A 25917-nucleotide genomic window follows, 5' to 3' on the forward strand; every position below is an offset into this window, starting at 1 on the left:
TCAAATCCATGTTGTAACATTGACTACGTTGGCTTTCCCAGCTAAATTATTCCACATGTCTTTAGCATTCATGTAAAACTCGAGCACAATAAATAAAGAAATGAATCAAAATGTCCATTGTCAAATGCGGCAACTACAGATTGCTACACACAGAACCAACTTTAATGATTAGTTGAAATGTAGATAATCAACATTATAACAAATAAGACATATTTTACAAGTTGAGATTCCATTGTTTATATTGGCTGTCAACAGTAAGATTTTATTGATCTGCCATGTTCTACCTATCGATAAATATCAATTTGTCATTTGGATTTATAAGCAATTGTGCATAAGTTCTTTTTTTTTGCGAGCAGCAATATGTAGTCTATTATTCTGATTTGGAAAAATGTTCAACTGCATTTGGTCAAGTCCTTTGTTTCCTTTATCTGAATTGACTGTAATCTGATTGTTGCAAAATCCTGCTTACTTGTGAAAAAATATATGAGTTTTGCTTTACAACAGAATCTTGCATTCACATTTACACCTGTCATGTTGAGTAATGTCTTGAAGCACTTTGCATAGTCAATGCTGAACATCACGCAATGGCAAACAAAGGTGGTTACTGTAGGCACACAAAATAGGATTTCAGAAGGATTTTAAAGACAGATGGAGAGGGGGCAAGGTGGAAGAATTTATGCAAGGAGTTTCAGAGGGTAGGTGTATAGTTTCTGGAGGCCATTGGTGAGGCAGAGGGTGCAAGAAATGTGCATGGAGCAGGCCCAATTTTGCTGAACAGAGAGGGCAAGGAGGTCACAGAGATAGGGAAGTGCAAGGCTGTTCAGGGATTTGTAGGTGAGATTGAGGATCCGGGAGACACAGAGTCTGGTGAGGATGTAAGTGAGTTGCATGCGAAGCTTAGCACAGGTAAGGATGCAATTTTGGATGAGCTGATGCTTGTGGATTATAGAACTGAAGCGGCTGATGAAGAAGGCACTGGAAAAGTCAAGTCTGGAGGTAAGAAACGCATGGATATGTATTTTGGCTGCAGTGGGCACGAAATGGAAGCGGGTGTTATTGTGATGATAATAATATTCTTACATTTGATGTACAGTTGTATTTTTCACACTGGGAGCACATCTCAAAGCACTTCACATGATGTACTGGGAAGTGGAGTGAATGTATACCTTTTGGAAAAATGGGTGATCCAGTAAAGATGAAGAAAAGCATTGTTGGTCAGAGACAGGGTGTAAGGAATAAACCTAGCTGAAAGTCATATAAAACAACAACCATTGTGCATTGGCAGGGTGAGGTCAAGTTAGCAACTGAGACAGTTGAAGTAAATGGAGTCAGAGGCAAAGTAGCATTGGCGGGAGTCAAATAGGATGGCTTCTGCAGTGTCAACAATAGACTGAAAGATGTTGAGGATTGTCAAGAACTTGATCTTTGACAGGCAGGTGTATTTTGCATCACATTGTACAACAAACGTTATATTTGTATAGCACCTTTCATGTCGGGAGGACGTCCCAAGGCGCTGGACAGTCAGAGTTTCGGACCCGAGCTGGGGTTCGGGATTGGGGAGGGTGGAGGGCATGGGAGGAAGCAGGGTGATCGAAAGCACAGTCGAAGAGGAGGGTCTTGAGATGGGTGTTGAAGGAGGCAAGGGAGGGGCTGAGATGGAGGAACTGCGGGATGGAGTTCCAGAGTGTGGGGGCAGAGTGGGAGAAGGCCCACCTGCCAATGGTGGGGGGAGCGAGGGAGGGGGACATGAAGCCGGCTGGAGTCTGCTGAGCGGAGGGGGCAGGCAAGAAGTAGGGGGTTAGGAGGTCGCAGAAGTAAGGGTGAGCAAGACCATGGAGGGCTTTGAAGGTTAGGATCCTGAACTGGAATAAGGTATGAATTACGTTTATGATGCTGCACGTGCTGAGTTACTGATTTCAGCTGAATAATGGGGTAGGATTTAAAAAAAAGAGCATATAGAGGATCACTTCACATTGCTTTCCTATACATCCTAGGATAGTATTTCTCAACTACAGTGCAGCCCCATTGTAACATGTTTTGTTATAGAGCTGATTTATTTATAACGCAAATGGGATGTGGACTCATTTCACTGTGGATAAATGCAGCTGTCCGTTCCGATCTACTTCCCACATGCCAGCTGGCTCTCGTGCAAAAAGTGTCTCCAATTCCTTGTTTTTAGATGGCTTTCGTCATTTCCTGTGCAATGCATATGTGCAGCTTGCAGGAAGTTATGTTGATGACAACCTGATGACCTGGAAGTCAGCCTTTTGTTTTAGTGTGGGAGCTCGCCAGCTACGCGAAAGCACATTGGACCTGGCTGACATAGTCTCATTGTAAACCGGGTTTCAATTTTATGGAGTCGAAATACCAATTAACATAAATTCACTGTATAGTAATAATAATAATCCTTGCATTTGATGTAACGCCTTATCACGTCTTCAAATCGTTTCACAGAATATACTGTAACGTAGTGACTGTATATTTTGTGGTTGAAACGCGGCAGCCAATTGCACACAGCAGTATCCCACAAACAGACGTGGATTGAGTGACCACATTTTCTTTTTGATGGAATTATTACCCCCAGAAAAGCAATCCGCCAATCAACTAACAACCGGGTTCCTACTTATTGCTAGGCAAACAGAAGTGTGCGGAGTAAGAAAACTTGCCCAAAGTTTCGTCCTGCTGGGAATCGAAGCCATTTCTCGCGCTTGTGAGGCACGTGCTCTCACCACTGAGCTACAGGACTATTATGTGCTATGTGTAAATAGTTCTGCGTGACATGTAAACCATGTCTACTGAGGCAATTACATAATTAGTTAACAATTTAATTAACAATAAAAAATGGTTGTTAATGACATAATTAAAGGTCCCTGTGGTTCTCTCTGTACACGAATACTTATACATGACGCATAATAAACTCCATTGTTCACTTAACTTTTATTTCAGTTTTTAGACATTTTTCAGATTAACTTTAATAGATCTAGCAAACTCTATGTTTATTATAATCCTATGTGTGTTACAATAATCAACAAACGTTAATATAAATTAGAAATAATTGGAATGACTGTTGGAGTGACTTTACATGCCTAATGCTTTTCTTCACATTGCTTTTCTTACAGAGACCTTCAGCAATACAGTATTTGTTAATCTCTGCAATTTTAAAATCTTTGCTCTCCTGACTCTGTGATCAACTTTATTCACGACTTTGTTTCAGATCCACTCCACTCTTGACACTGCTCTCATTTTGCACCGAATGGTGATGATACTCCCGGTAAGGCGACGGTCTGTGTTCTGCCATTTCTAATCTTTGGCTGGCTTGAGAGTAGTCTTGGCAGAGACATCAGAGTAAGTCACCTACTTGTCCTCTACACATTAGGAGAATCAAAAAGAAGCCCCTGAAAGTGGCTGTTGTACTAAATTAATGCCACGTTCTCCCATGAGTTTAAAGTCTGAAGTGAACTGAAGATAATGTTTATTTTTTCAATACCACATGCTTAAGTAAATCTTGCAAGTTACTGCACAGACTTTAACAAATCTCGAATTATACAAACGGTACAAACTACAGCACAATTGTTTGGACTAGTTTCCATCATCCGTTAGCAGAATGGATTTTCAATGAACTTTCCAAAGATGGATTTCACAATAAAAAAGGCAAGCAAAAATGATAATCTCTTTTTGCACGTTGGACAATCTCAAAGCGCTGGTGTGCAGATTTGCGGTTCTGTAAATTGGCTGATGTCAACTGACAGCAGAACAACTATTTTGCTTGTGCACAGTGATTTTAGTTTTTCAATTGTCAGGATAAAAAGTGAGCTTCATATGTGAACGAGGCAGCCTCTTTTAGGATGCCACAGAATATTTTGTGTCAGCAAAATCAATATTACACTTTATTCTGCGCTGCATATGTCTTTTTTAGTTTCTAGAGTCCTGTAGCTCAGTGGTTAGAGCACTCGCTTTGAAGTGAGAGACCTGAGTTCAATTCCAGGCAGGGTGAAACCTTGGGCAAGTTTCCTTACTCCACACAGAGCCTAATAATAATCCCTCCAAAAAACAAAACAATCATAAATTGGTCATTTTCAATCCATGACTGTTTGTGGGACACTGCTGTGCGCAATTGGCTGCCGCGTTCGCCCACAATTATACAGTCAATTCACTTTACAGTATATTCTGTGAAGCGCTTTGGGACGTCTAGAAGACGTGAAAAGCGCTATATCAAATGCAAGGATTATTATTATTATAGTTGTACAGAGGAGAACCTGAGCTAAATCCACATATCAATGCTTATTAATAATGGTAATTATACAGTGAAATTCTGCTAATTGCATACTCAATTTGACAGTGAAAATTATTGAATAAACCGAACTATTCATATAACTAGACTAAACGTAAAAGGAAACTCATCTCTTGGAGCTCAAACCGTGCAGCCTCCAACTGCACTCAAACCGGGAATGCTCTCCTCCATTAATTGGACGTGGCCAACCAACCAATTGCCAGGCACCTCTCTGGGGAGTGAGGCAAGGGGAGGGGGAGAGGACGTCAATGACACTCCTCTGTAGAAGGTAGTGGTTTGGGACAATGAGTTTATCCGGACTCAGGTTAACTGTTTTTTAAACGAATGGTCACGGGGAAAATTATTCAATAAATCAAATTATTCATATATACGGTATTCAATTAACCGATCTATATTATTAGATTAGACATGCAAATGGTTTGGGATTTCTAAATTCTATTCAATAAACCAAACTATTCAATTAAGCGAACTTCACTATGCACGGTTTACTCTACTGTTGATGGATAGCATCAAATTACAGAATAAACATAAAGGGATAAATTGGGGATGTGATTTTTCTGTATTAATACCAAAGACAATCATTATACTTTACGGTACATCCTGTGAAGTGCTTCGAAACTTCCTCCTGACTTGAAAGAAATCAATTGCAGTGATTATTTATTACTATTTAATTGTTGCACATAGCACATTCCTCTGGATTATCTTAATTGTTCTCATTGGCATTATCACTAAGGCCTGAATAGCTCCCTTCTGTCACAGTGACGTTTAACTGCATGCAATACTCTAGACAAGAGTATTTGAGTATGACTGAACTCAACTGATTTGATAATATAGCTTAGCATCCTGTTTGTCATGTTTATTGCTGTCACAGACTGTTTCGACATGGTGAGTGATAAGCTGACCCCTAGGTATCTTTCAGCTTCCCCTTGCAAATTGTATCCCATGCATGGAGTTCATGTGTTTCCTATTCTTACTACCTGGATGTAGTACCTTTCAATACTCTTCAATGAATTTAGTTTGCCAGTCATCAGCCCATGTGCAGACCCTATTAAGTTCTCTTTGTAAGTCCTTTCCAACTTCCTTTGATTCCATGGTCCCTCCCCCTCACCCCACCCCTTCAAACGTGGTATATTTGCAAATGTTACTGCCTTGCACTGGGTCTGAAAAAACATCATTGATGTATACAAAGAAAAGAAGGGATCCCAGCCCAGACCCCTGAGTGAACCTGCTTAATACCTTCCCTCATTTTGACCTTGCTACCCTAATTTGGTCCAGCCTCCCTCATGATTCTACTACATTCATACGAATAATTATCATAATCCTTGCATTTGATATAGCACCTTATCATGTCTTCGCAATGTCTCAAAGCGCTTCACAGCATATACTGTAAAGTGAATTGACTGTGGCAGAAATACGACAGTTAATTGTGCACAGTAGTGTCCCACAAACAGTCGTGGATTGAGTGGCCAAATTATTATCGATTCATTTTTTTTGAAGGGATTATTATCCCCAGAAAAGCAATCCGCCAGTCGACTAACAACTGAGTATCTACTTACTGTTAGTTAAATAAAGGTGTGTTGAGTAAGGAAACTTGCCTGATGTTTTGCTCTGCCCAGGTCCTCTTGCTTGGAGTGCTCTCACCACTACGCTGCAGGACTCCACAGTTCATGTGTCAGCCTGGCCCAGTTGGTAGCACTTTCGCCTCTGAGTCAGAAGGTTGTGGGTTCAAGCTCCAGTTGGGACTTGGAACTCACATAGTGTGCTCAAAGGATTCCTGTAATGTAGTGGTTAGCGCACTCACCCCGCACGCTCATTCTCGTAAATTATCAATCATCCAGATAAAATTGGTCATTCACTTTGTAGCTGTTTGTGAGGCATTGCCAAGTGCAAATTGGCTGCTACAAAATACACATTCACTGCTTATTCTTACAATTTAAGATTATGCATAATTTTGCAATTTAGAAAATCAATACTGAAAAACTCTCTGACTTACCCCTTTTCAAAGCTTGTTTCACGATCACTCTTTGACTGTGCCTTTAGTTATCTTTCCTCCCACCTCCTCAACTCTCTATAGCTCTTCAGGATAAAACTATGAAGTATTTCGAGCCTCAGATTTTCAGTTGGAAGAAAAGAAAATGCATGATTGCAGGTTTTTATCTCTTGGCATTAAAACATGATTACAAGTTTGCAAGAAATGAACTGTATTGGTACAGAGGAGGACAATACACAGAGAGAAAAACACAATTGTGTGTAGAATTCACACTGAAAATAATTGTTACGTGTAGTCTATAACTATGACCAGGAAATTCCTATTTTGCAAAATAAATTGTGAGAAGAAAGTATGGGCGATTTGTTAAAGACTGAAATTTACCTGTCCCAGTTTTCTCTTTGTATACAAAACCATTTGACTGGTCATTTTGGAAAAGAAAAGGCAGTGGGTTATACTTGATACTTGTAGAATTTTGAGGACCAAAATGCCTCATGGTCTTAGCCTTTCTGATAAATGCAGATTTTGGAAAATTCTTACATTTTGGGAGGTTTCTGAAATGCCCTAATTTTTTTTAAAACATTGCAAATGACCAACTTCCAAATTAATGCTAAATTTGATACATTTTCAAAATTCTGCACAATCTTAAAATTTACTGCACTAGTCTTAAGGCTAGGATCGCAAGCAACTTAGAGCCTCAGATTCAATCTACAGTTGGGTAGCGCTCTTGCATCTGGGTCAGAAATTTGTGAGTTAAAACTCCATGTAAAAACTTAAACTCACCTACAACGCTAATACCCCTGTTACATGAATAAAATGTAAAATGCTGGAAATCTGAAACAAAAACAGAGATCGCTGGGAGCACTCAGCAGGTCAGGCAGCATTTATGGAGAAAGGAAAGTGGGTCAACGTGTCGTGGTTATGACCCTTCGTCAGAACTGGGGGATGTTGGGAGGGAGATGAGCTTAACCTCACCCTCCCAACATCCCAAACTTGCCAGTTTTGAACACAAAAATATAATTACTTTCTTCATGAAAGCAGTAATTCTCTTCAATACTGTAAATGTGTGATTGAGTAGCAATAACTTTCATGTGTAGTGGAGCAGAAAATTAAAAATTAGGCTGCTTGATTGATAGATTCAATCTGCAGTCTTCCCCTTCAATTGGCCAGGCTGTCATTAGTCCCCTGGTACAGTTGATGTGCTCAAATATTTTGCTGAATTAAAGAATGCAGTAAATTCTAACTGAATTTATAGGATGAGCTTGAGGTCAACGTTCCAGTAGCTGAGCCTGCTTGTTTGTTTCTTGTTCTGGAGGTGAAGTAGAGTCCTATTCCGTGGACTCCATAGTTTACTGAACATAGCATTCCAGAGGTGGTTTAAGGATTGCTCGCTGATGATGGGGCAGGCCTGTGTTTGCCAAGCATAGGGGGCAAGCTGAAGAATGAGACTAGAGAAGATCACAGAAGTAGGGAGGTATGAGGGCATAAAGGAGTTTGTTGGTGAGGATGATGCTTTTGAAGTTGATTCAATGGAAAGGCAGGGAAACAGTGTAGGCTCCTGAAAATGGGGGTTTGGGCAAGCAAATGTGCGTGGCAGAGATTTGCCAACAAAATACACATTTCTTATGCTTTACAGTAAATTATGTGATGGGCTTTGAGACATCATTTTGACGAAAAGGCACTATATTAAATGCAAGTAGTATTTTATTTGGCTGATCTGGAGCTTGTGGATTTGGGCGTTTGAGAAATAAAGTCCTCAAGATAGGGACTTACTGAATGAAATTCTCTTCATTATCTGTTTCCTCCACAACTTAGCCTTTGGTAAGAAGGAAGAATTGCATAGGGGAGATAAAGATTCAGTTCCTCTTACAGCTGGTATACTTTATCTGGACAGCTTGACCTTCCGCTTTGCAATTGCTTTAAAGATTTTGGAGGAGGGTGAGTGATTAGGTGCTTCTGTTTAGAAAGGGCTCTTAAAAAACTGCAGTTTTATCTTGATTTGTGATTTGTCTCACCACCTCAATGTGTACTGTCTAAGCAATGCCAATTATTATGGCTCCTGCGGCTACCGTAATTATACATCTCGCACATAGGATGTCTGATGCATGGAATGTGATGCATACGCAGCCATGTGCCCCAAAACTGCCCTTGATCTTCAATTAAGCCTTTCTGTGATAGCAGCAAGAATTTCTTTTGAACCTAAATGCAACCCATCTAAATTACGAAGCAAACTTGAATAGCTATCCAATTTAAAATGTATTACTCTTTCAGTGTTACAATGAAAATTGGACCCAATAGAACAGAATGACAAAAAACAGCTATTCAAGGCAAATTTGTGTTGCTGGTTTTCTCCACATGAACCATCTAATCTATTCTCAGTCTTCTGCTCACTCTCCATTTTGTTTAATATGCAAGTTTTTAATTTTCCTTTAAAATAATCTATGGACTCTGCTTCAACCATGATTTCTGGCATAGAAATGCATTTTCCAACCGCCTTATGTAAAAGAAAATAATTACTAACCCCATTAATTCCTTTTACATTTGTATCCTTAATACTATCTTGCTGTGTAGTTGAAATATCACTATTTACCATATTATAATCCTTCATAATCTTGAATATTTCTATTAGTTTGACTTTTCAAATGCCTTCTTTGCCAGCCTCCCCAGCTCTACCATCCACAAAATCCAGGTGATCCAAAACTCCGCCGCCTGCATACTCACTGGTACTAAACGCCAGTGTTAACCAGGCTCCACTGGCTCCCTATCACCGAATGGATCGATTTCAAGATCCTCACCCTCGTTTTCAAATTCCTTCATTCCTTGGCACCTCCTTACCTCTCCAACAGACTGCCTCTGTTTGACTGGCTCCGGCCTCCTGTGCGTCCCTTGCGCCCTCCGTTCCACCATCGGTAGTCGCGCTTTCAGCCACTACACCCAGAAACTCTGAAACACTTTTTCTCTATCCCTCCACCTTACTCCTTCCTCTTCTTCAGATCACAGGTGAAGACATTCCTCTTTGACTTCACCTCCCCCTGGCTTGGCATCATGCTCTGCCACTGTCAAGCACTCTGGGACATTACCCTGCATGAGGGGCGCTATATAAATGCAAATTGTTAATCTTCTCAACCTTCCAGTGGAAAAATATCCTAACTTTGCAAATCTTTCTAAATAATGAAAATCCTTCCCTGTTGGTTACATTCTATACAATCTACTTCTTTCTACTCCTTCTTTTCCCCTCCAATAATGGGCGTTTCAAAAACTATACTCAATACTCCATATGTGGCCTAACTAATTTGACAAGTTTAGCTCACAATTTATATTTAGAATCTCAGCAGTTGCTCACACTTCCCCTTCTGAGGTCCAGCTGCACAGATTCATTACAAAATTTTTAATATTTTGTTTGTAACAAGTTTGTGAATTAAATTGGAAGTATGCTTACATCTACTCTTCAAGTTAAATGCTAGATAATGCCATTACAGTATTAAGCCCTACATAAATCTTAGATTATGTAATCTAATTTTGTTAACCTGCTGCATTGGAAGCGCTGTTTATTTTTCCAAATAACTAAACCTTTTTTTGCTTTAGAAACCTAGGTGAAGGGCTGGAGAGCACAGTATATTCTACCATCATGGTTGAATAAAGTAGGAGAGAGAAAAATAAATGACGTAGTAGTTTAGGTGGTGGCAAGCTTTGGTTTTAAAATTCATGCCATCATGTAATAGGTGTTGGTTTGACTTACCAGAGATATGCCTTTGAGAGAATTATGCCTTTGAAAAATTGAAAGAACAATGATATTCATTGAAGGGCATGGAGAGTATCAAAGTTTAATGATTCAGACATTATTCTGTAAGAGGAAGGAAAGCTTGGTGTCTGATGAAGATTGAATTGAAGGCAGTCACAAGACACAAAATCACAATATTGGTCACCCGATCACAGCATCAAGCTGCTTTTTAAATGAGTCCAGTATCCTGGCCTCAACTATCTCTCCTGACAACCTGTTCCAGTCGTTGATTACCCTCTGAGCAAAGAAAAACTTAATGGTATCTGTCCTGAAATTGCCCCTTTCCAACTCTGAAACTAAGCCCTCTTATTCCGCTGGCTCGTTTGCACCCTAAGGTTTCGATATCGAGTGGAATCATCAGCAAAGGTGTTAATAAGGTTGGAGAATACCATTCATGTGGTGAAGGAAGAGTGTGAAACAAATAGAGCCCCAGGGAACCTCTGAGTCTCAGGAAAAAAAGGCACAGGATGAACCAGCACAGAACTATTTTAGAGGATATTAGACAGTCATAACCAGAAATGACGGAAAACCTTAAGATAGTAACTTGTTCAGATGTGTCCTGTCCATATTCAAACCGTAATAATGATCATGGAGCAGACTAGACTGCCAAGTATTTTTCTATGTTAAAACGTTTCAAAATACTGAAAAATAAGCTATTTTAATAAAAAAAAGCAATAGGCAAAGGAAAGGGTTAAATAGTGGGCTGGAATTCTGTGCTTTCTTTTCAGAGGACTGGGACCAAAACCAAGTCAAACAAAATTAAAATGTTCTGTCTGGTAGGCACTAAAGTTGAAAACTGAAATGGATTGATGCAGTTTTAATAGTGTTGCTGGTGGATTTGAGCTCATAGTACAAGACTCTTACTGAACAATTATTTCTAGAATAACTGATTAAAAAGGATATAAAATATTGCCACCATGTAGACTTATTATCTTAGTTAATGAAGTAACAAATGAATTTCCAAATTGAGAATCTACGAATGTAAAAACACATCGGCCCATTACAGAAGTTAGATTTGCCCATTGATGAATACTGTGTAATAGGCCAACCCTTGAGATTCTGTGTAATGAGATGGAATAGAAGCAGACTGTGAAATCAGGCTGGTAACAGAAGCCGAGCTTCATTGAGGCTATAAGAATGGCTGCTGTCCTATCAGAATGTCTGTCAGAAACGTGGCTCACCCCAGGCGACACCTTCCCCCTCACGGAGGCCACGCCACCCGGCTACACCTCCCACCACATCCCCCGCCCCAACCGCCGTGGCGGTGGTGTTGCCCTTATCTCAAGGACACCACTTGCCCTATCCCCCTACTCCTCTGGCTCTTTCCCCTCCTTCGAGCACCTCACCCTCTCCCACCCCTCATTCCTCTCCCTTAAAATCCTCCTCCTCTACCGGCCCCCTAAAACCTCTCCCACCTTCATCTCTGACATTTCAACACTCCTCACATCTCTTTGCCTCTCCTCTGATCGCCTCATCATCCTGGGCGACTTTAACCTACACTTCACCCCCTCCTGCTCCATCTCCACAGACTTCTCTTCCCTGCTCTCCTCACTCAACCTTTCCCTACACATAAACTCCCCCACTCACAGTCACGGCCACCCACTCGATTTGGTGATCACCCGGGGCCTCAGTGTCTCGGATGTCACTATTACCGACAAGGCCATCTCCGACCACTACTTCATCTCCTTCACCACCTCCACCCCCTCCCCACCTCCACCAGACCCACCACCATCTTCTACCGCCCTTGGAAGAAGTTACCCCCACAATCCCTAACCGATGCCTTGGAGTCCTCTGAACTCCTCTCCCTCTGGCCTTCAACCCTCACCGACCCCTCTTCTCCTCTCTCCCTCCTCCACAATATCCTCTCCTCCACACTCGATACTCTTGCCCCCATCACTTCCCGCACTGTCTCCTACTCCCGCTCCTCCCCCTGGTACACCACCCACCTCCGCTCACTGAAATGCCAGGTGCGGGCTGCTGAGCGCACCTTTGTCAAATCCGGCTTAACGGTCCACCGACAAATCTGGCTGGACCTCCTCAAAATTTACCGCTCCACTCTAGCCTCGGCCAAGTCGTCCTTCTACTCCAGGATAATCCTGGAGGCGAAGAACAACCCCAGGCTACTGTTTTCCACCACATCCCGACTCCTCCGTCCCCCCCGCCACCCCGCGCAGGTCATCTCCTCCAACCTTCACTGCGAGGAGATGCTGGATTTCCTTGAATCCAAGATCAAGGGAATCCGCTCCGCGGTCACTTCCCCTCCAACTTCCACCCACCACCCACCCCTTCCCTCCCACACTCCGACTCCTACCCATCCTCCCCTACACACCTTCGTACCCGTTTCCCCACCCTCTGTCACTGAACTCATCCTATCCCTAAAACCAACCACCTGCTCCCTTGACCCCATCCCCACTCCACTCCTTATCTCCCAGCTCCATTTTCTTGCCCCACACATCACTGACATCATAAACCTGTCCCTCTCCTCTGGCTCTGTCCCCATTCCATTAAAAACTGCCATCATCACGCCCACCCTGAAAAAACCCTCCCTTGATGCGTCGCAGCTATCAAGCTACCGGCCCATCTCCAACCTCCCCTTTCTCTCCAAGGTCTTGGAAAGAGTTGTCGCCTCCCAACTGCGCTCTTTCCTCTCCACCCATTCTCTTTTTGAACCCCTTCAGTCAGGTTTCCGTGCTGCTCATAGCACAGAAACTGCCCTGGTCAAGGTCACCAATGATATCCTGACTATCTGTGACCAGGGCTCCCTCTGTCTCCTCGTCCTCCTCGACCTATCGGCAGCATTCGATACGGTCGACCACGCTATCCTACTCCACCGCTTGTCCTCCCACCTCAACCTTCAAGGCACTGTCCTTGAATGGTTTAGCTCTTACCTTTCCCACCGTCTTCACTTCGTCTCAACGAATGGCTTCTCCTCCACCCCCCGTACTGTCTCATGTGGTGTCCCTCAGGGCTCTGTCCTCGGTCCCCTCCTCTTCACCCTCTATATGCTCCCCCTCGGTGACATCATCCGCAAACATGGGGTTAACTTCCACATGTATGCGGATGACACCCAACTCTACCTTTCCTCCTCTACTCTCAACTCCACGACCACCGATGTCCTGACAGCCTGCCTGTCCGACATCGAGTCCTGGACGAGAGACAACTTTCTTCAGCTCAACGTGCGAAAAACCGAGGCCCTCCTGATTGGCTCACGTCAGCGCCTCCGCACCTCAGGCGCTGACACCATCAGCATCCAAGGCTGCACTCTCCACCTCTCAAAGCCAGTCAGGAACCTCGGCGTTTTGTTCGACCCTGAGCTGTCCTTTCTCCCTCACATCCGCACCACAACTGGCACCGCCTTCCATCACCTCCGGAATATCGCCAGACTACGGCACTACCTCACCCCTCACGCTGCTGAAACCCTGGTTCACGCCTTTGTCACCTCAAGGCTGGACTATGGGAACTCTCTCCTCGCCGGCCTTCCCGCCACCTCCCTCCACAAGCTGCAGGTCATTCAGAACTCTGCAGCTCGTGTACTGTCCCGCACCAGGCTTCGGGACCACATCACTCCCACCCTCGCTCGCCTCCACTGGCTCCCCATCCCCCAGAGGATTGATTTCAAGATCCTCATCCTCACCTACAAGGCCATTCACGGCCTTGCTCCCTCCTACCTCTCCAACCTACTATCCCCCTACCTACCTGCCCGTACCCTCCGTTCCTCTGGCTCCGGTCTGCTCCACGTCCCCCGCCCCAACCGCCCTACTATCGGTGGTCGGGCCTTCAGCCTCTCAGCCCCGAGGCTCTGGAACTCCATCCCCCAGTGCCTTCGCCTTGCTTCCTCCCTTTCCTCCTTCAAGGCCGGTCTCAAAACCTTTCTCTTTGACCGTGCCTTCAGCTCCCCTCTCGACTCTCTTCCTCCTCCTCGCTCCCTCCCTTCCCTCCCCTCACCCTGACCATTTCCCCCCTCCTCTCTCCCTCCCTTCCCTCCCCTCACCCTGACCATTTCCCCCCTGCTCGGGTCATGACCCAACTGTGCAGCGCCTTGGGACGTCCTCCTGACGTGAAAGGCGCTCTATAAATGGAATCTTGTTGTTGTTGTTGTTGTTGTTGTCAAGTCCTGGATGAGGGCTAACTTTCTACAGTTGAACAAGACCGAGACCCTCCTGATTGACTACCGTCAGCGCCTTCACACCTTAGGCACCGACAGCATCACCATCCAAGGATGCATACTCCACCTTACTTAGCCAGTCTGAACCTTGGCTTCTTGTTTGACCCTCAACTATCCTTTCTACCCCACATCCGTCCCATGATCTGCTCTACCTTCCCCCAACTCTGCAACGTCGCCTGACTCCACCACTGTGTCACACCGCAGACCGCCGAGACCCTCATACACACATTTAGAACATAGCATTTATAAACTGCTTGTTGGCCTCCCCAACTCTTCCCTCTATAGGCTGCAGATTATCCAGACCTCTGCAACCCTTGTCCTCTCTCACACCAGGCTCTGTGACCCTATCACCCCCATCCTTGTCAGACTCCACTCCAAATACCTTGTATTCCTGGGTACAGGGTATTTGGAGTATCTTTTGCAATATTGAAAGGAACAGACTCAGAGGAGACTTTAAACACGGTTATTCAAATGCTTATGAAATCACTCTCAGAAATTGTTTAAATATATTATCTTTTCTTCAAATGAGAAAGCACAAGAAGTCTGAGTCTGGTTAGAAATACTGAAATTCAATATTCAAAGCTGAAATCATTACTCCCTTAAAACTAATCCCTATTTTCTCAAACTCAAATCTTGAAATAGCAGGGAAGTTATTTCACACAAACAGGATGAGACTTTATGTCGCCTGAAAATTTTTAGTAGATAAATGTTATCTGCTGCTCAGCACCAATGTCAAAGTATCAGAATAACAGGAAGTCTACCTCAATTTTTAACTGGCGTTAATTCAATACAATATAAATACTTTCCAAAAAACGTATTGCACTTAACTGCTTATCACATATTGACAATATCAGACAAGGCGATCTCGCTTAACTTTGTTCTAAGGAGAATAATCACTATCTGGTTATTTGACCAGCACAGATTTGAGCACTCAGTAGGTGGATGGTAGGTACGCAGCAAGCTTCTTGGTAAGCAGCACAACGCAGCATGAAAGGCATGAGAGCATTGCTACCATCTTTCTGCTCACAGCTCAGGCGCACATTGTTAACCTTTGAGGGATGGTAGATGGAAGTGCAGAGCTTCAGCAGCTGCTTACCTCTTTGCACACTAATTAAGGTGGATTCCAAACCCTGGATATATGGGCACGTCAGCAGTTAATAGTCACTAATTATATACAATATATGAGTGTATTAAACTTACGGTAAGAAGCATATAACTGACGAAAAGGATGATGTCTGCAGGGGCATACATTGTGTAAAGTGATATATTTAGTTTGGCATTGGTCAAGTTATTTAAATCCATCTGTTGTGTCGGGTGTCCAGCAGTGAATTAAGATACAATGAATTCTGCTAATGACTAGGGGATAAATATGTTGATCAACTGCTGGAAAATCGTTTAACGTACCTTATAGTTCTAATATCTGTCCAATAAAGATGTTAGGCACTTTTGCACTGAATATATAACCTTCTGAATATTATTCACTATTTTTAAAAAATTATAGGATTTACAATTTGAAAGCCTATCCCGTCATAGCAGAGCATACTGTTGATAATCTGAAGATCAAGATGCTGTTGAACACAGGATTTATGTTCGTGGGGAGCGGATTTCGCTAATTTGTATTGAAAGCCGGTTTGCCCTTTTGTGACCTTAGGAAAGAGGTTTATTCGTTTAATTTAGTTGATTCAATATTTTCTTAAGGAATGCTGTTTTATCTTTGTAGGGTGAATCCTAATTATTTAATGGTGCTGATTACAGATATAAATGTTAAATTCTAGGCAACCACCACTTGTTGAGTCGTCTGAAAGGTACTGCCGACTAGGTATGAACAGCCATTACTGTAAGAACAGGATTAGCAGGTCAGCATCTCTTTCTATTTTTTCTTAATACTTTAATCTGGTAGCTATTTGTTTTGACAGCAGAACAGTAGTACGATAACAAACAATTATTTTCTTCTTTGCATGTCATTTTTATTGGCAAATCATTTTTTCACTGTCCAGTAATGGAGTACCCATGATCTCAAAAGGTAACGTGAATATTTATGTAGACTGTGCACTGTACTGCTCTGCAGTTTGTTTTACAGCAGTGTAAATGATTACACATATCTACAAGGTTTAGTAACCAAATTAAATTAAAATCGCATTGTAGCCTATTTCTCCATGCTAATTATTGAATGTGTTTTTTTTAGGAGGTAGTTTTCCAGTTTACAGAAGAAATCATGCCAATAGTAAAAAGGAACATTGAACCTCGGCATCTCTGTCATGGGGCTTTGCCTGAAGCTATCAGCAGTGAACTGGAATGTGTCACTAACAATACTCTAGCAGCCATTATACGTCAACTCAGCAGTCTCAGTAAGTCCAAATACTTTTTTTTGTGTTTCTGAGATATTGGGTTTAACTATTTTAGATTTCTTTTGGTAGAGCAAATGCTTGTTCTTGCATCAAAATTCTTTTTATATAAAAAATAGTTTTTCACCTCCCGCATTAGTAGGTTCGAAACTTTTACGACTATGGATAGACAGAGGAGTCTATTAATTTACCAAAAAATGTTATTTTATATCATAATAATAATAATCCTTGCATTTCATATAGTGCCTTATCACGTCCTTGAGCCGTCTCAAAGCACTTCACAGAATATATTGTAAAGTGTGAATTTATTATCTGGGTATTTTGTGGCCGAAATTTTGAAGGGATAAGTCCTGTTATCTTTACAAAATAACTAGCTGTACACTCTTGCAACCAGTTTCATTTAATCGTTCTCTCTTTCGTCTGTGATTTTTATTTGTCCTTGAAAGGCTTGATCTTCGCTTCTTAGGCATCCCTTGTTCACATATTTGCACACATATCCTTTTGGGAGGACTCCTGTGGGAGAACTCCTGTTGGCAGGACTTCTTGTTGGAGTTTATACAAATGTGATGAACTTGTCTGGGTCATGTTAGGAGATCCTGCTCAAAAGAATATGCCAATGACACTCTCCCAGGCAAGACCTTTCCGATAAGGTATAAATCATGTCTCTACGTCTATCAGTTAGACAGACAACCAGACAGATATTTTGTTTAGTATAGAAGATGTACCTTTCTAGAAGGCTGTGTGACCTCTGTCACTACTTTATTGCAGAATACCATGCATATGTTTTGGGGGTTTAGTTAACAACAACAACAACAACAAAATTATATTTGTATAGCGCCTTTCATGTTGGGAGGACGTCCCAAGGCGCTGGACAGTCAGACTTTCAGACCCGAGTTAGGGGTTGGCATCGGGGAGGGTAGAGGGCAGGGCCGGAAGCAGGGTGATCGAAAACACGGTCAAAGAGAAGGGTCTTCAGATGGCTGTTGAAGGAGGCAAGGGAGGGTGGGAGGCGGAGGAACTACGGGATGGAGTTCCAGAAGGTGGGGACAGAATGGCAGAATGCCCCCCTGCCAATAGTGGGACGAGCGAGATGGTGAACGTGAAGCAGGCCGGAGCCTGCTGAACGGAGAGAGCAAACAGGATGGTAAGGGCTTAGGAGGTCGCAGAGATAGTGGAAGCAAGGAGGTCTTTGAAGGTGATCAGCATTTTTAAAGCATAATTAAAGCATTTTTTAATATATTGTTTAATATAGCTCATCAACAAAAGCAGATCCCCCAAAAAATATGTGTATGATGCTCGTCTATGCAAGACCTTTCCGATGAGGTATAAATCATGTCTCCACATCAATCAGTTGTTGTGTTCTTGGCATACAGACAGACAGACATTTCGTCTTTATTAGTGTAGATAGATGATGGAGGTCCTGTAAAAGAAATGACTGAAATTTCAGACAATTTGGTATTGTTCACATCTGACATTCAACTTTGGGACTGGAACTCGCATAGTCTAAAATGATACTCTAATGCAGTGCTGGGGATTGCATCGTTGGAGGTGCCATCTTTCGGATGAGACTTTAATCCAAGGTCCCGTTTAAGTATTCAGTGAAAGTTAAAGACCACATGGCACTATTCAACAAAGATTTTGCCTTGTGGAAAATGCTTTTTAAAATTGTTCTTGATTATTGTACATGGAAACAGAAACATTGAGGTGACTTCGGAATCAACCATGAACAAATTCAGTATGACAACCTCCAAACAATATTTGTTCTAGATTATAAATTATAAATATATACAAATATGAGGTGGTTAGGATATGCTTGTGTTTAATGTTCTGAGAAATATTATTTTATAATAAAAATATTCAAGCTTCTCTTCACAACATTTCCGTTACACTGTTAAACGTTTGATCATGATGCTCCCTCTGCTGGAGCTATCTACAGTAATCCCATTCTCGCTCTTTCTTTTGTGTATATGCTCATGCTGCTCCACCCCTGGAGTTATGTCTTCCAATCTCATTTCTCTGATCTTTCCCCGTTATGTTCACACTGGTGCTAGCTTCCCTACTGTAATAGAAATCCTTCCTAGCATTTGATATTACTTTATCTCTGTAGCTGGAACACCTATTCCCACCCATTCCCCGGCTCTTTCCCCATCTAGTCTTTGCTTGTGTTGGCTCACTTACTGAAACTATCCCATTTCCTACTCCATTCACTTCATGGCTGTGGACGTTTGCTGTGTTTTAAAATAATTACTAAAGGTGTAAAGGGGCAGATTAGAAGGACTGTTTTTTACACAGAGTTGTCGGGGCGTGGAAAGCTAATATAGATTCTGCCTCATCACTGCAATGTGAGGTACAACAACAAGATTACATTTGTATAGCGCCTTTCACGTCGGGAGGACATCCCAAGGTGCTGTACAGAGTACAGCATTTCAGACCCGAGCTGGGGTCGGGGTTGGGGGGGGGGTAAGGGAGGGGAGGTGAAGGGTGGTGGCCGATGGAATGGTCGAAGAGGAGGATCTTGAGGCGGGACTTGAAGGAGGCTAAGGAAGGGGCGAGTTGGAGTGACTGGGGGATGGAATTCCAGAGGTTGGGGGCAGAGTGGCTGAAGGCTCTCCTGCCAATGGTGGGGCGGGTGGGTCGGGGGACGTGGAGCAGGCCAGAGCCAGCTGAGCGGAGGGAGCGGGCGGGTTGTAGGGTTTAGGAGGTCGCAGAGGTAGGGTGTGGCGAGGCCATGGAGGGCTTTGTAGGTGAGGACCAGGATCTTGAACTGGATCCTCTGAAGGATAGAGAGCCAGTGGAGTCGGGCGAGTGGGGGAGATGGGGTCACGGAGTTTGGTGCAGGAGAGGACACGAGCTGCAGAGTTCTGGATTATCTGCAGCCTGTGGAGAGAGGGGTTGGGAAGGCCGACAAGCAGAGCGTTTGCATAGTCGAGCCTCGAGGTGATGAAGGTATGAACAAGAGTTTCAGCGACCTGAGGTGTGAGGCAGTGGCAGAGTCGGGTGATGTTAGGGAGGTGAGGGAGGGCAGAGCGTGTCATGGCTTGAATGTGGGGGAGGAAAGACAGTTGAGGGTCGAACAAGACGCCTAGGTTCATGACTGGCTTGGTGAGTTGTAGTGTGCAACCATGGAGGTTAATGTTGCCAGAGCCTGTAGGAAATTTGCCCTCATCCAGGACTTGATGTCCGACAGGCAGTCTGTCAGGACAGCAGTGGTCCTGGAGTTGAGGGTGGAGGCTGAAAGATAGAGTTGGGTGTCATCCGCATACATGTGGAAGTTGACCCCATGTCTGCGGATGATGTCACCAAGGGGGAGCATGCAGATATTAAAGAGGAGAGGACCAAGGACAGAGCCCTGGGGGAAGCCAGATGTGACAGTGCGAGGGCTGGAGGAGAAACTGTTAGAGGCAACGAAGTGGAGACGGTGAGAGAGATAGGAATCGAACCAGGCAAGGGCAGATCCGTGAAGATTGAGTAAAGCAGAGAGGCGGTGTATGAGGATGCAGTGGTCGACAGTGTCGAAGGCGGCAGAAAGGTCCAGGAGGACAAGGAGGCAGAGGGAGTTCTGATCACAGATGTTCAGAATGTCATTAGTGACTTTGACCAGGGCTGTTTCCGTCCTGTGAACAGTGTGGAAGCCGGATTGGAGGTTTTCAAAGAGGGAATGGCGAGAGAGAAAGCGGAGCTGGGACGCGAAGACTTGTTCCAGGACCTTGGAGAGGAATGGAAAATTAGAGATGGGACGGTAGCTGGAGAGGAAGGATGGATCCAGGGAAGGTTTTTTCAGGATGGTGGTGATGACGGCTGTTTTTAGGGGTGTGGGAACTGATCCAGTGGACACGGAGAGGTTGATGACATCGGACAGGAGGGGAGCCAGAAGGTGGAGCTGGGAGACGAGGAGAGAGGTGGGGATGGGATCGAGGGAGCAGCTGGTGGGTTTGAGTTTGCGGACAATCGTGGTGAGGGAGGAGGGAGAGATAGGGTCGAAGGAGTATAGGGGGGTGGTAATCAGAGCAGAATCCATATAATCTTTCAAGGGGGAGGGATATGGGGGATTTGCAGAGATATGGTGAAAAGACAAGTAAATGAGGCTGAGAGAAATGGGCTCTTTCAAAAAGACACCACGGACATAATAGGTTGAATGGCCTTTTCTTGTGTTTGTGTGGTTCTTTCCTTTTGAATTTTTATATTGGGAGGTAATGAGCGAGACTCACAAAAAACAAATACTTGAGTGTCTTCCACTTTCCTCACCCCTCCCCAGTATATACTAAAGTTGCTTTTCCACAAGGCTCAACAACTGGGATCCCAAATTCCTCAATGTTTTTACACTTGAGACTATGGTCTTAAAATTCAAGATTATTAATAATTTTGGAAAAGCTTTAAATTCATTCTTAATTTTGAAACTAACTTTCCACAGGTCTTTTGGGGTACAAATTAGGATTCAATTTAAGAGCATTTCACACAATCTTAAATTTCAAAGCATATCCTGGTGACAGCACTGATTTTTGTTTTTTTAAGAAAATCCACTTGTGCACTGTTTACTGTTTGACATAAGGGGGCGCCAAACCTCTCTATCACTTGTACCAATTCACAGCTGTCTTGTTTTTAACGAAATATAACATTTTAAGTTTCAGATATGAAGCTGCAGATATCTTGTACATAACATGTACAGTATGGGTAGATATTATTTTCAGAGGAAGATTCCAAAAGATATTCTTGGACTTTTGATTCTCGTCTGGATGAGTTGGGCTTGCTTGGATTTGTCTTTCTACTTAGGCTATGTTTAATGTCCACCTGAACAAGCAGATTAGATCTTGGTTTAACAACTTATCTGACGGACGGTACCTCCAACAATGTAGGCCCTTCCCCCCCCCCCCCACATACACTCACTATATTAATGTGTCAGCCCAGCCTTTAAGCTCAAAGTCTTGCTACCGGGTTTAAGCCCACAATTCTGACTCAAAAGCAAAAATCCTATCAGCTTAACCAGACTAACATTGAAATTAAAAGAAAAGTATTAACTTAAAAGATAAATTGGAAACACAAAAAGATGAAAGGGAGGAGGAAAATACATTTTTAACTTTAAAGTTCTGACTAAATCTCATGTTCTATTGTCTTAGCACATCCTAAAGTATTGTTCTCGGTTTACTTTTTCAATCACATTTAAAATTTTATATATCTCTAAGGTCCCCTCTGAGACATCTCTCAAGATTGAGGTGGAACAATATAAATCCATAATTGGTTGAAAATTACTCCTGAGAAATCAAGTTTAACCTTGCTAAGTAGTCTTAAGCGGAGGTCATACCGGGCCTCTATTTCCCAATACATATTAATTTTTAATATATTAATACAGTAACAAATCAATATTTTCCATTTGCCATTTCAATTTGTCAGAAGAGACTGTTCCGTGCTTGAAAATGAAACCATTCACGATGACTATTTTTGGCCCGATTAACAACAACACCCTGCTCGCTAGATTCCCCATCTTCTTCCTACATGAGGTTCAAACCATCCAACACTCTTCAGGCTATAACCTCTCCCGCACCAGGCTCTAAGAGCCCATCATCGCTCAGCTCCACCGGTTCCCCGTCGCTTTGCAGATTGAATTCAAGATCCTGGCCCTCACACCACACTCTACCTCACCTCTGCGACCTTAGGCAGTCTACTACCCATTCAGAAAACACCAGCCTGCTTCATGCCCCCACCCAATCTACCTCACTTTCGGTGAGTGAACTTTCATCCACCCTCTGAAATTCCATCGCGGTGTCTCTCCGCCTTGCCCCCTCCCTTCTCGCGTTCAAAATCTGACTTAAGACCTACATCTTTGTTTGTATTTTAGGCGCCTTATCCTCTCCCTCTACCTCACCCCCACCCCTCCAGTTTGGGGACCCACTAAGTTGTGTGAAATGGTTTGAAACATCCTCCCAATATGAAAGACATTACATAAATGTAAATAGTTGTTTGTTGCTGAGGTAATAACAAGTAACACGAAAGACTGGTAGAGAAACTCAGGGCAATTGGAATGGGGGAAAACGTGGCAGTTTGGATAGAAGGGTGATGGAAGGACGAAGAGCAGAGAATAGGGATAAAAGGTTGTTTTTTCCAGTTGGAGGAAGATAGTTAGTGCATGTCAAGGGGTCTGTGCTCAGGCCTCTCCTTTTTTCCGTATATATCAATGACCTTGACCTGGATATAGGGGTACAGTATCAAGGTTTGCAGATGATGCCAAGCTACAACAACTTGCATTTATATAGCGCCCTTCACGCAGGGTAGCGTCCCGGAGTGTTTGATAGTGGCGTCAAGGTTGACGCTGAGCCAAAGGGAGGGAGGAGGGAGGTGACCATAAGCACAATCAAAAAGGAAGGTCTTTAGGCGGGATTTGAAGATGGGGANGGGGTAAGGCAGAGGGATTGAGGGTGAGCGTTGTGTCTATGCTGTGAGCAGGGGCGAAAACTGGACTGTAGGGGTCCAAGCTGGGAGGTACAGTAAAGTGTGATGAGGATGGACAAAGACTTCAGTAGGATTTAAACAGATTAGTGCACTGGGCTAATCAGTGGCAAATTAAGTTTAATGAAAGTGTGAGGTGATTTATTTTGGAGAAAAAATGAGGGAAGGGAGTATATTCTGAAAGGCAGGATTTTGCAAGAAGATGAGGAGCAAAGGGATTTGGGAATGCAGGTACATAAGTCATTGAACGTGGCATCGCAAAGGCTGAAAAGAAAGCCTATAATGCTGGATTTTGTGCACAGAGGCATTGAGGACTAAAGTAAAGCAATAATGCTAAATTGTATAAATTGCTGTTAGGTATCGTAGCTGGAGTACTGTATGCAGTTTTGAGTAACTTCAGGAAAGATGTTAAGGCCTTAGAGAGGATGCAGAGGAGGTTGTCGAGGATGGCCAGGGGCTGAAGGGCTATAGTTATGAGGAGAGATTGGAAACTGGGTCTGTTTTTTTTGAGGCAGAAAAGGTTGAGTGGGAACCTGATGGAGGTGTAAAGAATTGTGAGGATTTTGACAAGGTAAATAGGGAGAAGTTATTTCCATCAATATGGAAGTCATTGACAATGATACATAGTTATAAGAAAAGAGAATTTAGGAAGATGTTTTTCACCCAGAGAGTTGTTGGGGTGTAGAATGCCCTGCTGAGTAGGATGGTGGAGTTGGAATCTGTTGTAGCTTTCAAGAGGAAAGAAAGTAAACAGGCATGAAAGAGAGGGAGTTGAAGGAGTATATGGACATAACTGGGATGGTGGGTTTAAATTATTTTTGCTCTGTGAGCTGGTGCGGACTCGGTGGGCTGAATGGCCTCTTGTCCTGTGGAGTTCTACGGTTCTATATAAACAAATTATATTGCAGGCAGTTTAGCAAATTTTCTATTTGACCCAGTGCCACAAACATTCTTGTGCTCCAATACTGCCACTTTCCATATTTTACAATTCAGTAATAGAAGCCATATGAAGGTAATTTGGTTCTGCTTTTATTAATACTATGAATGGATTTTATTAAATGGATTCTAAATGTAAAATTGGATTTCATATTCATTTTGGTTCTTATTTATCAATGTATAAATAGGCTCATGGGAGTTAGAGAAGTAGGTCTCCCTTGGATTGAACTGACTCTGAGAAGACACACCTACTTGGTCTGGCTAGCATGGAGAGCACACAATCTAAGTATTTCCCTCAGAGAACAGCTCATGTTTAATTGTTCCTCCATCAGTCACTTCCCAGCTTCTGCTCAGTACTTTATTGTGACAGCACAGCTGAAATCATGATCTCAAATATAGAGAATTGCAGCCATGAAACTGTATAATACCTTCCTATGTCAGCTGTGAAATTGTAATACAAGCATGCCATTCAGACAAAAGTTTGTCTGTCATACTGTACTTGTAAAGATACACCGGTGAACAGTTAATTAAATTAATGTGGTGTAAAATACAGCATATAATTCATTGCAAATATGTTGCTGTGGTAATATAAGCATTTAATAGAAAGTTGTCAGTCTTTTTAAAGATATTATTGCATAAGGAGAGACCATTGCAGTTACAGGCACCTGGTTAAAGCAATGAATCTGACTAGTTCCACAGATAATTATTTTTTGTTAACCGTAAACTATTAAGCGTTCAGACGGTGCTCAATAGACCAAAGTACAGCAGAATTGTAGTCTAGTCTTCCAGAAGCTATGAAGAATAGTATTTTTGACCAAATGCATTGACCTGCATGCTTTAAAATAATATTTATTATTATTATTTCTCTGCCGCAATAACATTCTGTTTTTTTATTGTAAGAAGTGGTAAACTATAGTTTGACCTAAATGTGGTGATAATTAGCTATGCCACATGGAGGGCACTATATAACTGCAAATTGTTGTTTTTGTTGTTGTAATGTTCTTTTCTCTTTTGTAAATTGAAAGTTAATTTATCATTTAATAAAATCCTTTGTTTGACCTGTGGGCTTGAAAGAACTAACTACAAGCTCATTAGAGAAAGGAAGTGCTTCTGTATCCCTTGCTCATTTCTGTTACTCTCATGGATAAGTTAGTGTATCTTGGCAACAGCATACGATAATCTGACTGTTTTAATAGCGAATGATAGATCATCCTAACTTTGATCATCAATATTTATAAAACGCAAAATACTGCAGATCCTGGAAATCTGAAAACAGAAACAGAAGTCGTTGGGAACACTCAGTAGGTCAGGCAGCATCTATGGAGAAAGGAAAGTGAGTCAACGTTTTGGGTCCACGACCCTTTCGTCAGACTCTTTGTCTGTTCTGACGAAGGGTCGTGGACCAGAAATGTTGACTCACTTTCCTTTCTCCATAGATGCTGGCTGATCTGCTGAGTGTTCCCAGCGATGTCTGTTTTTGTTTTCAGTATATATTTATAACCTTTTGAATTTTTTTAGGTAACATCAGTCTTACTGTCTTTGTCGATTATTGTCTGAATAGGACACAGATTTCTTAGTCAGCAGTACTGAAAATATTAATCAGTGAAATTGAGAACTGTCTTTTCTCACTACCTGCACATGTAAATAGGCCTGTGACTCACGACCTAGATGGTTTCATAAATGGTAATGATTAATTTACATTGATTCAGACTGACATTTGGAATCTTTCAGCTCTTTCTAAAATAATGTATTTAGAATCACTAATTCCACCACATGTTTAAAATAAGATTAGAGAGGCATGGATATACATTTGGTGGAATATCACTATATAAAAATTTAATTTGACAGAAATATGACTTACTACACAAAGGTTCGGTCATCATGTGAACATTCTGCCACAGAAATTCTGTGGATCATTTATATTCTTGGGTCAAATTGCGGAATGAGGTGCCTAAAAGATTATTAGATGTA

General features: G+C 42.6%; 1 protein-coding gene across 4 annotated transcripts in view; it reads left to right on the forward strand.

The window, feature by feature from the left end:
• Window positions 1-25917, forward strand: part of LOC103183261 (WASP family member 3) — a 48740-nt gene that overhangs the window by 7066 nt on the left and 15757 nt on the right. For all 4 annotated transcript variants that reach the window (XM_007900620.2, XM_007900624.2, XM_007900621.2 and 1 more), the window contains exons 2-3: window positions 16000-16080; window positions 16410-16572. In XM_007900620.2, coding sequence (XP_007898811.1) covers window positions 16440-16572 — 133 coding nt within the window. In that variant the 5' untranslated portion in view covers window positions 16000-16080; window positions 16410-16439. The remainder of the gene's footprint in view (window positions 1-15999; window positions 16081-16409; window positions 16573-25917) is intronic.

Source organism: Callorhinchus milii, unplaced genomic scaffold (assembly GCF_018977255.1).
Source record: "Callorhinchus milii isolate IMCB2004 unplaced genomic scaffold, IMCB_Cmil_1.0 Scaffold4, whole genome shotgun sequence".
Classification (NCBI taxonomy): Eukaryota; Metazoa; Chordata; class Chondrichthyes; order Chimaeriformes; family Callorhinchidae; genus Callorhinchus; species Callorhinchus milii.